The sequence below is a fragment of the Trachurus trachurus genome, assembly GCF_905171665.1.
Source record: "Trachurus trachurus genome assembly, chromosome: 19".
NCBI lineage: Eukaryota > Metazoa > Chordata > Actinopteri > Carangiformes > Carangidae > Trachurus > Trachurus trachurus.
Window position 1 is genome coordinate 11,141,148 of NC_139913.1, and position 14,368 is coordinate 11,155,515.

Sequence of the window (14,368 nt, forward strand, 5' to 3'; positions counted from 1 at the left end):
TTTGCACATGAAGATCCCCTGTGATCTGGCTGAGATGGGCTGTGAATCCGTGTCCCCGCCTACCTGGAACATCATTGGCTCCTGTCTGCTCCTCTCTTCATCTCATTGGTCGGAGAGGTGCCTGTCAAGCAACCTTGACGTGCGAGACAAGTTTACAACTCTATACACGTGCGGCTGGTACATCAGGGCTTGTGGTGGCATCCTGCACAGAGCAGGGGAAGAAGACACTTTGGTACCTGCAGAGTGCATAAAGACACTGAACACTGTTATCAAGGAGCTGTGTGCTTTTATTTTGACAGTTTTCTGTTTGGGCTCAGCTCTCTCACCTGTGTGCAGCAGGTATCTCTTGTTTAGTTTTTTTTTTTCTTTTCTTCTTTATATTTGGTGGAGACAGAGGTGTTTTCCACAGCACACTGTGGATGAAGACTCACTCTTCGGTTTCTTCATGGCAAGAGGACCCAACTATGTGTGCCTAGCATGGCTGTGGCTCCTGCACCGACCACCCAGGGACCGGTATGGCTTTTAGCCGCATCAGTAAACTGGACCCCCCATCCCGAGGCATCTTTAGGAAAGCGGCGGTCATGCTCTGCTCCCTCCTCACCTCTCTCTTCCTCCTGCACTGCCTCGCCGAGCGCTGCGGCTCCACCTCGCCCGCACCGGTCCAAGCCTCCTCCTCCGGCCGGGCTGCGGGGCTCTTCGCGGACCTGAGGTCGCTGCGGACTAAGAGGCTGGTGTACGAGTGGACCGCCGCCGGCTCCGAGCTGATGAGCTACGGGGCCGACCGGCGCCCCTCGCTGGTCCTCGCGGACGCGGACGAGCGCTCGAGCCAGCGAGTCTTGGAGCTGCGCGAGGAGTCTCTGATCTTGCCGCCTCCGGATTTAGTCGCCTCCAGGAGAGTGTCGCCGAGGTTCGCAGGTAAACTCAGCCCGCTCGGGGAGGGGAGCAAGAAGCTGCCTCAGGCTCTCATCATCGGGGTGAAGAAAGGAGGGACCCGGGCTCTGCTGGAGTTTCTCCGGGTTCATCCAGACATCAGGGCCGTGGGAGCGGAGCCGCACTTCTTCGACCGCAACTATGAGAACGGACTGGAGTGGTACAGGTGAATAATTAATTCATTAATTATGCGAGAAAATCTTTTTTTTATTTTTTATTGTTGTTCTTGCTGCATAAATTCAAATTCACATGATCAAATCGAGGTTAGTGCAGAAACAGGTATTAAATATGCATTAATTATTGTCACTCTTAAATCCAGGCTGAACTTCAGTTTATTATTATTGGTCATTAAATTGCCAAGATGATAGATGATGGTGTGTTTCCAACTTTTTTACTTTGCCAGCTCCTACATCACTGATAAAGGCTGGTCTGCATGAGCCAGGAATCTTTATTTAACATCTCAACTTTTATAGAAGTAGCCTAATTGCTGCTGGAAGAAGCACTGTGGACAAGCCTGTTGATTTATTACGCTACATTAGGGCCTGCTTTCATTAGATGTTATCAGGCTGCTCATTTTGATGCACATTTCAGGGTTGACTGCCTCTGTGGTCAGAGCCACGGCGGATTCTCAGTTTACAGCTTGATTAGTCTGAGAAAGAAGACGAGGATGGATCATGATGAATGTTTGATATTTTAAAACGAGCTGTAATTTTTTACACATTTTCTTTGGAAGAATTGATGAAACAAAGAACTCCAAACAAGTTTCAATGAAAGTTTCTCTAAACATTTTCATATTTCACTTTTTTTGTTTAAAATTTAGCAGAACTTTGCAAAAAGTATAAATCTTCACTTCCTATTGAAGTTTAATAAATGTAATCCTCAAACTAAAAATCTTAATCATATTTGCCGTTAGAAATAAATCATTTAATTATTAACAAAGTTTATTCACACCTCTCCTGCTGCACTTTTTTTCCTCCAAGTTTCAGAAAGTTGTACTGGAGTTTAATCCTTAGATGAGCCAGCCATTTAAAAAAAGTATCCTACAAAACACTTAAAAGTTTAAATAAGATGCCACTGATCCAATAGTGTTAATGGTATTAAGATTTAATTACAGTTAAATAATCTTTTAAAGTTTGTTTCTTTATTAACTCTTGAGGGGGGAAAGTTTGCAGCCTCGTTAATTGTGAATTTGCTTTTATAGATTCACTTTCAGTTTTGTTGACGAAAGTAAAACTTCAGAGCAGCTCCTTTTCCTCCGCATAAACACACATTTACTCTCCTCCGGATTCTCCGTGTCTTCCTCGTCCACGCTGCATTTTCCTCGCTGGAGCCGAATTTGTGATTGATTTCATCTGTCACCGCCAATGTGTGACCGAGTGTTGTGTGTTCACATTTCCACAGGCCTGTGGGGAATAATGGCTCTCCCCCCCTCTCAGTGGTTCTCTGTCTAATGGGGCATTGCCGACATTGCAGCTCTGTTATTAAGAAGGATTAGGGCCATAATGAAAGGTTACCTGAGTGTCTCGGGAGGTATAATTCACCTTTTGATTGAGTTAACACTACACACAGCACCTACTAAAAGCCTGGAGACAAAACTTTTACTCTCGCTCACCGACAACTCCCTTCATATACCCTCCTGACTCACCCCCTCTCTTCCCCCCGAACACTCTGGCTCTCGCCCATCTCCCACTCACACACCTCCCTCTTTGTGCCTCTCTGAGAGTGAACATTCTCTTTTCGCCATCACTCTTTCACACCCTTCTGTTTACCTATTCATCCATTGTGGGGGTTTATATCCATGAGGGTCCCATCTATCCCGAGGAGTTGCCAAGATTCTCTGGAATTTGGACCGTGCCTCCAAGGACAGACCTCGGTGCCGGTTCCCCTTAATGCCGTCCATTTAAAACAGAAGGAGCTTTGAATTGCAAAGAGGAATAAATAACTGTTAAAACAGCGCGGGCCCGCTCTGCAGGAGTTCATCTTGTCAGTTCTCCTCCACAACGTCTGAGAGGGGTCTTCCTGTTGATAAGCTTTTGTGGGGTTTTTTCTTTCGTGGAAGCCGCTGATTGAGTCGCGTTCATTTGAAGTTGTTGGCTCGGGGTCATGTCGAGGTGTTGTTGTTGTTGTTGCTGTGCACTTCAAAAGTGTTTGCGGAAACCAGGAAATCAGTCTGATTGCTTTGCTAAATGTGAGCAGCACCTCATCAAAATCGAGGTCACAGTTACAGTGCAGACCACTTCAAACTCAGCTGACAACACAATTTGAAGAACAAGCTCCCAAATACGAATGAAGCAGCTTCACACATGTTGAATACTCTATCTCATGAAATAATACAAAAAAAAAACACAACAAAAAAACCCAGATCTGTTGCTGTTTGTACAAAACCAGGCCAGATTTCCTGTGACTAATCACTGTGTCCAATTTGCTTGAATTATGCAATTCCTTTCATTAGCAATAGTGAACACTTCAAACATGGAAGCTTCCGTCTCAGGAGACCCTTTGTTCATTGTCGAGGCTGATGTGTGTCCTCAGCATGAATCACTCGTCTCTGTCCCTATGGGAATGTGTGGAACATACTTTAGCACCTCTAAGCTCTTAATGTGACGTGGCAACATCTCCGGCCTCCCCCTTTTCCAGCCTTTCCCAGAATTATACTTGTCTGGCTTGTTGTGGGAATTTTCCATCAACTGCCCTAAAAAGTCAGTCGCACACCCGAACCCCAAGCTATGATGCAAAAATCTGTAATTTATGGAGAAGGATAAAAAAAAAGTTGCCAGTTTTTGACAAGCGTGGCTGTCAGAGCATGAAACATTGGTATAGCTTTGAACTTTTTTGCTTCACTTTTATGTTGCCTTAAAATCTGAATAGTTGTGTCAAATTCTGTCTCACCATCTGCATTTATTTAGATCTTAGTGAACCTTCATCTATTGATTTTTCTTTTACATTTCAATGCATTTCTTTTTTATGGGTGTTCCCGGTTTGCATATCCAAGATGTTGACTGACCATGATTGGAATAAAATGCAGACAATTTTGCGAATTTACTTGAAGCAAAATGATATTTTCAGCGACATATCTCTTCCTTTTCATATATTCCTTGTGCTGAGGCATGTTCGCAGTTCCCAGTTGTGTACTTTAGACCTTTTGTCGAACAGGAAACCAACACCCGGCCCGATTGTCCAGTCGGTCAGTGTTACATTTCACTACACATTTCTCAGCTGTGTATCTGTATAATCACACACACAACCTGTTAGGGCTTTTGTTGTGGAAATGGACACTCAAGAGTGAACAAGGAGGTCAAGCACAAACAGTGTAAACTAAAGCAGAGGTCCATGCCACGGAGCAGTCACTATTATGTTTTCGGCCTTCTTGGGTTACTGACCGCCCAGCTTTCACCCGTCTAGACCCAGCCGCCGCAGTTCCCGTTTGATGTCTGCAAACCGGGTGGATCAGGCTTCACCAGAGCCTTTATTGGGTTAATTACCCATCAAAAAAAACAAAACATGCATGACATGTTAACACACACATATATTTATCTAGATATAAACAAATACAGTCCTATTTAGTGCAGGGATACACACATTTGTTCTATTTTGTTATATGCTTAGGCAGGCTTTAAAGCTGTTTATTTCCTGGAGTTCTCATGTTTCTCAAGTTAATCTGAGTTTCACCCTCATATATGTAATATTCAAAAGCATGAGAAGGCATTATGAAAAGAGTTCGTTCAGCTAGGAAAACTGAAGAATCACATTAAATTAGGGGTTTCCCTGTTCATAAAACTGGCCTCATATGAAAGGGCGTTCTGTAATGGTAATAAAATAAAAAGGGTCTTAATCATAAAAGCAGTGACCCAGAGGAGACTTGTGTTAGCAAGTGGCACGTTGTGTAGCCCGAACTAAAATGTCTGTGTTGGAACAGTCTGCGTCTGTCTGTGTGGCAGGACGGATTCACACGTGGACGTTCACACAGGAAGTTAAAGATCTTCTGTCTGTTTTTCAAACACAATCCAAGACCCAGATGTGAAAGTGCAGAATAATAACATGAGCCGTGTTTGTGTTTAAATTCCATGAATTTTTTTTTCATTTGCGATTAGCATTTACCTACATGAGGCTGCTTGGTCATAGGTTTACAGACACATGTCTTAAAATTTTTTTTTATAAAATGATATCCGTCATGTGACTTTGAAACGAAGCTGATTTCCAAGGTTCTCCGATGTTGCCTGTGTTTAACTGTGCGGTCGAGTTGAAACTCTGGCCGTGTTTGCCGCTGTGTGACTGAGTGTCTGAGCACAGAGAGAAAAGCAGCGGAAAGCATGACGCAACTTTTAAATGGGAGCGGCTAGATGTTTAATAGTGAAAAAAGAAAAAAAAAATACTGACAACCTCTTCAGTTGTGTGTCTTACAGGGGTAGTAAAGTTGTAGTCGAAGTCGCTCTGAGCCAGACGGCGCTGTGTGTTTTTCTAAACCATGTAATTCCTGTAATTTAACCAATTCACAAATATATTGGAAAGTGTGCAACATACAAAACTGACATGTGTGTGTACATGTTTATTGTGTATCTGCACCAGCTGGTCACGACAAAACCAGACACCAGCTGGAACATGAGTCCAAATTTAACTGTGTGTGTATGTGTGTGCGTGTGTGTCTGTGTGTACTATAAGTCCGTTTTTATGTCAGCATACAAACTGTAAGCACCTCCCGTGTACTTTTGGCGCTCGTCGCTGCCCTTGCATGTAACCCAGCCAGGAATACAGGAATGACATGTTCTTCAGAGTTTTAAATAGAGCCGGAGAGTTGAAAATAGTTTTGGTCTTCACCACCACTCGCTGCTTTTGCACAACTTTATATTCCAAGGCCTTGCCTATCTTAAATTTATGTAACCAAGTAACCATAATAGCCAAAAAAGCACGAGGGGCAAACTGGAATGTTTTTTTTTCTGGTGTTAATTATCTGTCTCTGCAAATCCTATAAAAATGTATCTCCATGGTCTCTTAATAGAGGCTTTGTTTGAGCATTTCTCCACAGCACAGCTGAGATTTTAAAAACAGATTTAACCCATTTCCGTTGATTGTTCCCCTGTTTGGTTTATCTCAGTTACCAATGGAAATAAGCAGTAATGAACTATACTGAAAGGTCATTTGTAAAAAAGCTTTTTATGGCAATTTACTTATGTTTTGTTGTTATGGATGTTGTAATGGGACTTATTCTATACTGAGAGGAGCTTCTAAGTATATAAACACCCAGAGGGCTACCGTAAAGTTTAAAATTAAAGTCCTCTCCACAAAAAAGAAAACTTTTTTTTTTTCCAAAATCTAGGTGCTCATAAAATTTTTCTAAACTGCATTTTCTACAGAACTTGGTGGCTCAGCAGCTACATCTGCTAACATAAGGCCGGTTTGCGGAAGGCAGGTGGAATGGGGAGGGCTGGCGGAGGTGGAGGGGTCAGGGGTGGGGTTGTGGAGGGCGCACAAACAGCGGACGTAACGTGATCACCAGAGACCTCCTGAGCATGAGCCTCAGGATTGTGAAAGTGATTATCGTGGGGTATAATTGTAAAACCGGGACACTCACCTCCTGCTGAAGGCATGCAACCCACCAACGACTGTAGCCCGCACTCCCACCCACCCACCTCCTCCTCGCCAACTCCTTGACCTCCGCCACCCCCACCGTCATCTCTGCATGCCCTTAGCAGCTGACCCTAGGAGGCCCCACGCAGGGGGAGATAGATAGAAGCAAGCGAACTATCCTGTCAGCAGCTGCCCTCTGGCATTCTGGGAATCTGCCCCCCCGATGGGTGGGTGAGGACAGGCAGCAGGTGCAGGGTGCTCTGTAGACACCACCTGGATCTCCACCAGATGCTCACACCTGATGCATTCACCTGACACACCTAAAATAAGAGCTGTTTGTTGTCTCGCCGCAAGCTAGCAAAGATGAAGGAGAACTTCGCGGTCGCTCTGGTACGAATTGTTTCAGGAGCTTTGATGAACATGTGCGGAAAGGGAGCGTGATTGATCACGGTCAGGAGGGTCACCTAGGGGGCTGCCACAGAATGTGCCACCCTCAGAGTTCACAATGCCAACAGATGGTACTGTAACATTAGGATCGAGTTACATTGTTTCTAGGATTCAGTTGTTTATTCACTTTTGGGTAGCAACCTGTTTGACCCTGTCGTATCTCACAACCAATTCAGCTCAGCAGCTGTCGGCCCCCTTTTATGAGGTATTAGCCTATACATTATGAAGCATTTATTCTGGGATTCATGTTTCAAAAGGAGCACTTGAGGTCACTTTTTTTTATTGTCTGGACTGTACAAAAATACACCGCTCTGTGAAGCTACAAGGTGCCGTAATCGTTTCTATCGCATTATCGTTTGTGAAGTCGAGATGTTTGACCTTTAAGAAGACGTCGGGTTTCACCTCGGCAGCTCAGTGTTTTATTTCCAGGCGGTACACCTGAAGAGCTCCAGCAGTTTAGCGGTTTTCAAGCAATGCTCATGAATGTCAGTGATTTATTTTCCTGGAAGTTCCTGGAAACTGGCCAGGTAATGTTTTCTAATATCACAGCAGTTGTTGCCTCCAGGCACTTTACAGGCAGTATGACTCAAATGAAAAAAAAGAGGAAGAATCATGTTTGCAAATTTCTTCCTGTACTATATTTCTGTTCGTCTATGTTTCTTCTTTTTTTTCTTGTGTCTTGGCAGACCAAGGTTGATGGAAGTTAAGTGTTATCCTTCCACAAACAAAGACAGACTGTAACCCTATCATTTGGCACCGGAGAGTCAAGGGGCTTTAGACCAGACTGTTTCAGCGCTCTTCATAGAAGCGAACTAAACAAACCGCAAAACAACCTCCAGAATTCATGCATATCGAGACTTTCAGAGGATTTGCCAGGGTGCTTTAGGATTTTTGAAACGTGCAGCCAAACCCATGTTATTTGGGCACAGAAGGGTCCCGGGTAAATGATGCATGGATGGAGCATGTACACGTTACAGCCCTCAGTGGTGCGGATTGGCAGGGTAAACCAACGCCTCAGCGTGATGGATCTCTCTTTCCCATCTCGCAGGCAACAGCTTTATCACAGGACAGGGAGCCCTCCATATTTTCCACAAGCGAGAAGGAGAGAGAGACAGACAGGAATGAGAAGGAGAACCAGAGCTATGGAAAGCCTGGGAACCAATAAAAAGAAGGAAGCCCTCTCCTCTTGGGTACTCCATTTTCCGTTCCAACTGTAGTGTTTTCTTTAAAATATTTTCACCACATATTTATTTTTTTTCTGGCATACATCTTCATCCTGTATTTCAAGTCGCTGTAAAACGAAAAAAGAAAAAGAAAAAAAAACTCAAGTGTTTACTACTTCACAAAGCTTGGAGGTTTGTTTTTCCAGCCTTTTACTTTCATTCACTTAGCAGAAAAGTATTTTACACTTTTCAAGGTTTTTTTTTCTTTTTCTTTTTAAGGCGTTGTTCGCCAAACATGGAATTGTTTTCCCTTCTGCCTGTGTGCTTTAAGGCATGGACTCTGACACGCTTGCCATGTGTGCTATCTGCAGCTGCCTGTGTGGTGATAGGATGGCACCAAACATGCCTTTTTCTGGTGCTCCACTGGGGCATGCCCAGTGCCAGTTGCCCTGGCAGGGTCCGCCCCGCAGGCATGGGCAGAGGCTATGCCAGACGGCACCCCAGGCACAACCTCTGTTTGACTGCCCAACCTCCGTCTCCGCGCAAAAAAACACAGAATTATACTGTAGCTAAGCTTCAAGCGCAAGTGTGCGTGCGTGTGTGTGTGGCTCTTGGAGTCCATTGGAAATGAGGGATTGGCGTTTTTCTGGCATGGCTGACAAAGAGGCCAACACATTATTTTCTTCAGATGTTGTTTTGGAGCTTTCAGCACCTCTGTAACCAGCGTATTCTGTATATTCCTGCTTGATGATGAACAAAGAGTCGCGTGGTCGTGATGATTGAAATAAAACATGCTGAAGATTAGGATTTGGCAGCACTATAGTCCGTGACCAGAGAGCCTGCACAATTTTTTAAAACAGCTAATAATGGAGGTGGTGAATGGAGAGAAAATGACAGAGTGGCATTTAATCTGCCTTGAGAGCTATTTTATTCAAACAGAAGCACTGCGGATCTACTGCATGTGCGCTTTTTCAAAAGCTACCTGGTTCCTCAAGTAGAAATCCAGCTGCTCAAACAAATGCTTTACACAAAGTCTATTGTATATCTAATAAGAGAGGTAGCACAGCACAAAGGAGCCACTGACAGAGTTATATAGCAGGATTTCTCACCACAGAGTAGTGCTGCACGATTTGATAAAAATGTGCGATTGCGATTATGGTGGAAAATATTGCGATTTGCGATTGCGATTACGATATTGTAAATTAATGCTGTAAGGAGTCTATTTGCTTGATTATCAAGCACAGCACAGGAAATAACCATATTTTAGGAGTGTATTTCTCAAATAATAAGTGTTTCCTTACAGTATCTTTGTATTAAATAAAAATAGGTAACTTTTTGTGCAGTTTCATAGTCTACTGCGATGCCATCATAATGCCTTTCTCCCCCCTCCCTCCTCTCACAGTACACAGGTACACAGGTAACACAGAGACAGACAGACAGACACACGCATGCACGCACGCGCACACACACACACAACGGACGAGAGGAGACGGCAAATGAGTGTGGCTGTTACCGTAAAATAAAAATAAAAAATAAATAAAAAAGACAGTTAAAAGAAAACCAAACACCGGAGCTTTCTGGTCGTTCGCCCCAACAGGCATATGCCTCCTCGTTTTTTAAACGCACTGCACATGTTGCGGAGGAAAACACAGTTCGCTCCGTGACGCTAAAGCTCCACACCTGCTGTAATCACGGGGAGACGGTCCTGCAGCACACGGAGCGCTGTCTGCCAGCTGGGTAGTCACGTGATCAGACCTGCTGGTCACATGACTACTGACGGAGTCTGCTATGCTGCACACATTAGCGGCTCCGCTCCACACACTACAGGAGTTAAAGTCCCGTTTACAGGCTCACGCGGTCGCACATTTATGTAGACTTTAAATCGCCAATCGCACTCTTTCGTGCGATTACGTAATCGCACGGCGTGACATCGCGATTGCGATTAGATTAATCGTGCAGCACTACCACAGAGTATCAGTTTTAACTGTATCACAAATGTTCTGTGATCTCATACGGAGCACAGATTTACCGTCTCTTTCTCTTTCATAAAGTCAAACAAGAGTCGTTACCACTTCAGCTGCTCTACATTTAATTTCCTCTGTTTTATTCATTTGGAGAAAAGATGGTGTACAGCTTTCACTAACTACCCCCCCACCCCCCTCAAATGTCAGGCTGCTTGATTAAAGAGAGGAATGCGTTAGAAAATGAGTTTGCCACCCCAGACCCGTTTATTGATAGATGGAGTGCAACAGCGCAGTCTGCGTCTTTTTACATAAAGATGGAAGAGGGTGATAAAGGGTCTGTGTAGCGCAGAGGCCGTGATTGATATGCCCACAGAGGAGTGCAGGGAAGCCACCCAGTAATTCAATTAATCTTAACCTGAACACTAGTAATTGCTACTGTAACTAGGTCTGACTGTACATTAGACAGCAGGGAGATTGCTGTCAGAGGAACATGTCTGGCTAATCGAAGTAGGAAGGAACATCCTCAGTTGCTCTGGAGTTGCACAAAGGGGCTTCTCCTTTTCCACTATTATCCTTCCTCCTAAAGATGAGGATTTGCATGTTAATAAGAGGAGCAGGGAACAGATTCCCTCCGTTCGGGACCAGCGTGAGAGCAAGTGTGAGATGAACTATGTGGCAGGGGAAATTATGGATGCAAAATAGAGAAGCTTTTCACTAGGATTTCACTTGACACGTTCACGCAATAAAGTTACGCAATCAACTGTGAAGAAAATATCCATTTATCATAAGAGTTCTACATTTTGTGAAATGTTATTTTTTATTTCTTGCAGTGGATCCATACTAATATATAAACATATTTATATCTGTCTGATATGAAGTCACAGCTAGCTGCTGCTAGCTTAGCATAGAAACTCTGGCTCAACAACCAGCACTTCTAACGCTCACTAATTAACAATTTATATTTCCACTGTTTAAAAATGACACTCGTTCAACTATTTTATGGTTTTGTAACAATTAAACAAGATTTAAGGTGTCAATTGTTGAATGTAAGGCTGGGATGTGGAATTAGTTACCATTGGACAGAACTGGATAAACCGTCTCCCTGTGTTCTCAGTCTTTATGCTAAGCTAAGCTAACCAGCAGCTGGCTGCAGTTTAGATTCAACAGACATGAGAGAGCTATAGCATATAACTCTCAGAAAAAAGCAAATTAGCCTAATTTGCAGAGTGTGATGTCTGGTTTAGCCTAAGGTTGAAACGTCCAGCAGTGAGGGTGTGTGTCTCATGTTTGGTTAAGGTTAGGCCTGTCAAACAAACACAGGTGTATTCTTTATTGGCTTCAGTGATCGGAGCAGGTCATTGTTTCCCTCTTCTCCTGTGTCCAGCTCCTATTGAACTCTAGAACAAATGCATCTGGATTGTCAGAAATCCTTTGAACACACCCTGACATATTGATCCCATTGTTTCCTGTGAGAGCACGGCAGACAGGAAGACAGGACTTTTTTTTTTTTACGAGTTAGTTTTATGCATTCTTCGGCAACCGGACACCTTCGAGAACATCAGATAAATCAGGTTTACAGTAAAATCTATTTCTCTTTTCTCACACCCATCTCCTTCTCATCGAATTGTGAAAAACATCAGTTTACAAGCCGGACGGACGAGCTCCAGACGTGATGCCAAGAGTTTGTAAAAAATAAAAAAAATAATAAACTGACTGTTCTATCGGTACCTTATGTTTCAATCCTACGTTATTTCAGTGGTTTTTATTTACGCAGCTGGCTTGTTCTGGGTCAGTTTCGGTCAGTTTGGAGGGCGTAGGGTGTATCAACATCGCGGAGCCTTCGGGACTTGACATGAGCCCAAGTCGTTTTAACCGTCGAACATGTGGCGGGGCTGGGGCTCATTATATCATTATGTTGTCAGGGCGATTGTTTATTCTGACATCTTCGATTCACATACAGTCACATCCTCCTCCTTGCAGTCACATCATCAATAGGGGGGAGGGAGGCCGGGTTATTTAGAGCCAACCACCGGCGCCGACAGATGTACGAGATATAATATTCATTCAAAGTCCTCTCTAACAAGACAATTGTACAGTATGTGCTCTATGCGGCGCGGCTCCCAGTGCCACCTCCTCGAACACACCCCCATCAATTATTAATGCAGTCAATTAGCAGGGCTGCATTATTCACCAGGAAGCTGTGATCACATCCATTAACAGAGCTGCTTTGCCTCATTGTGGCTCTCCCATGCGACACCCGCGCACCCACAGCCCCCCCTTCCTCACCCAGTGTACATATTTGACCACCAGATTGTGTTTCCAGCACATTCATGTAGTGCTTTGTTATTTTTGTTACTTTTTTCCTTTTTTTTTTCTCCCCCAGTTGCCGCCTGTCAGACAAAGAATTTAATTATCTGGGCCTATTCAAACGAAGAACCGGCAGCTACTACAGCTCGTTAAACCTAGAGGTTTTTATCTGTAGCACTGTTACTGGGTTAATTGCATCAAACAGAAACACTGTCGAGAAAATCTGACCTCGCAAATAAAAGTAACCTTTTGAAGAAGGGAGGAGGAAGTAATGTTTCTGCTGTCCTCCCAACTGGTTCCCAGAGCTCCACGCATGCAGCAGCCATCCTGATTGCTTGTCACTGGGATTTATGGACCGAACAGGATCACTTCCTGTTTTTCCTGTGTTTACCGGACACACAGGCGGGCGGCCGCGCATTTGATAAAAAGTGATTTATTTTCATTTGCTTATCTGCTTAATTGATGTCCCCCAGGCCTCCCTGACAGCCATAATTTCATTATACAAACAATTTAGAGAAGTTTGATTAACACAAATGAGAGTTCAGGGCCCCCGCTGGTTCGCATGTTGTTGCTACACATTCGGAGTCACGCTTTTCCTCACATTGACTCTGTCTGCCTCAGCCCTTGCACCACAGTCGTTAATAACCACTATCACAATAGACATTCGCAAGAAAAAAAATAATTATTACTCTGTTCAATCATAACGAAATGCTGTAGTGCCATTTTACTTTGATTACTAAACAGTCTCATGTGAGAACGCCTGCGTCGTTTTAATCATCATACTGTAATTTAACATGTGTTTCACACCTTACTGAGCCTTGGCTAGCTGGGACGAGCCAATATGTGGCTGATTTAAAAATCCTTACCTTCAACCCGATTCTCATTATGGCCATTGAGACGCAACTGTATTGATTTTGTTGTTTAGGATTCACCACAAGCATTGATTTATGGCCCTTCGGAGACAACTGAGTGTAATTAGGCTCATATTGTCAAGGGTTCAACCTACGATCACGTCAGCTATAGTGGTCCTCATTGATGATTCTGTGCTTTGTTTGCTACCCCAAATGTTAGTGTGAGAGCTAATGGAGAGGCCCTAAACACTCACACACACAGGCATGCACTAGAAAGCATGTACACACACACACAGAAACTCAGCATCGTGGGGCAGGTCTGTTTCTGACATACCATTTATTACATCATATTATTTTCCACTCAGCCCAGCAGCAGCAGCAGCAGCAGCAGTTGAGAATATTCTCTTTCACCGCCCTGTTTTTTGCTCTTATGTTTCATTTCTCTTTCTCGTATCCAACTGGCTTTTAAACGAGGGGTCGGTTCTGGCAAGGCGTAAATCCAGCAGGAGGGATTTCCCCCTCACCCACAAAGCTTTTTACTTCTGGCAAATGAGTGCCACCGGGTGCTTTTCTAGCTCCCCCTGATGAACTCTTGGATGCACATTACAACAGAAATGGCCCTTTTTATAAGAGCTCTTTTGGGCAAACACGCGCACGCAGGCACAATCAAAAGGACGTCCCATCGCAAACATATGTTTGCACTCAACCTATACTCTACAGTTTTGCAGAGAAACATGTGCCCACAGTGTGATACATTATACACAGTAACAGGTATTCACCAGAGCGAGCATACAGTAAAGGTCTCTGTTAAACCCTGTATTGTTTGAAACACTTTTACTTTTGCTTCACCGCCATTTACTCTGTAGGTTTACTCTTGCATTAGCCCATAATGTAAATGCAAATGTGATTGAAAGTGGTTCATAATAGCCTCTATATTCCACTGTCATGAATATGAATGGCATTAATATGCATTTCGTTTTGGTTTGCTTCTTTTCTCCGTAAATGTGTTCCCTTGAATGATCGTTCACACCCGGCCCCTCCTCATCATTGTCTTTACACTCTATTTATTTGTTTTCTAATTGTGATTTGGACGGACCGTATTTATTCATGCCACAGCCTCTCTCTGTATGGAAGGCACATC

General features: G+C 43.8%; 1 protein-coding gene across 1 annotated transcript in view; it reads left to right on the forward strand.

Annotated features, from left to right (window-relative positions):
• Positions 1-211: 211 nt before the first annotated feature.
• The window catches only part of LOC311002557 (heparan sulfate glucosamine 3-O-sulfotransferase 3A1-like), a 32,161-nt gene continuing 18,004 nt past the window's right edge, over positions 212-14,368 (forward strand). The window contains exon 1 of the mRNA XM_083993957.1: positions 212-1,096. Coding sequence (XP_083850083.1) covers positions 516-1,096 — 581 coding nt within the window. The 5' untranslated portion in view covers positions 212-515. The remainder of the gene's footprint in view (positions 1,097-14,368) is intronic.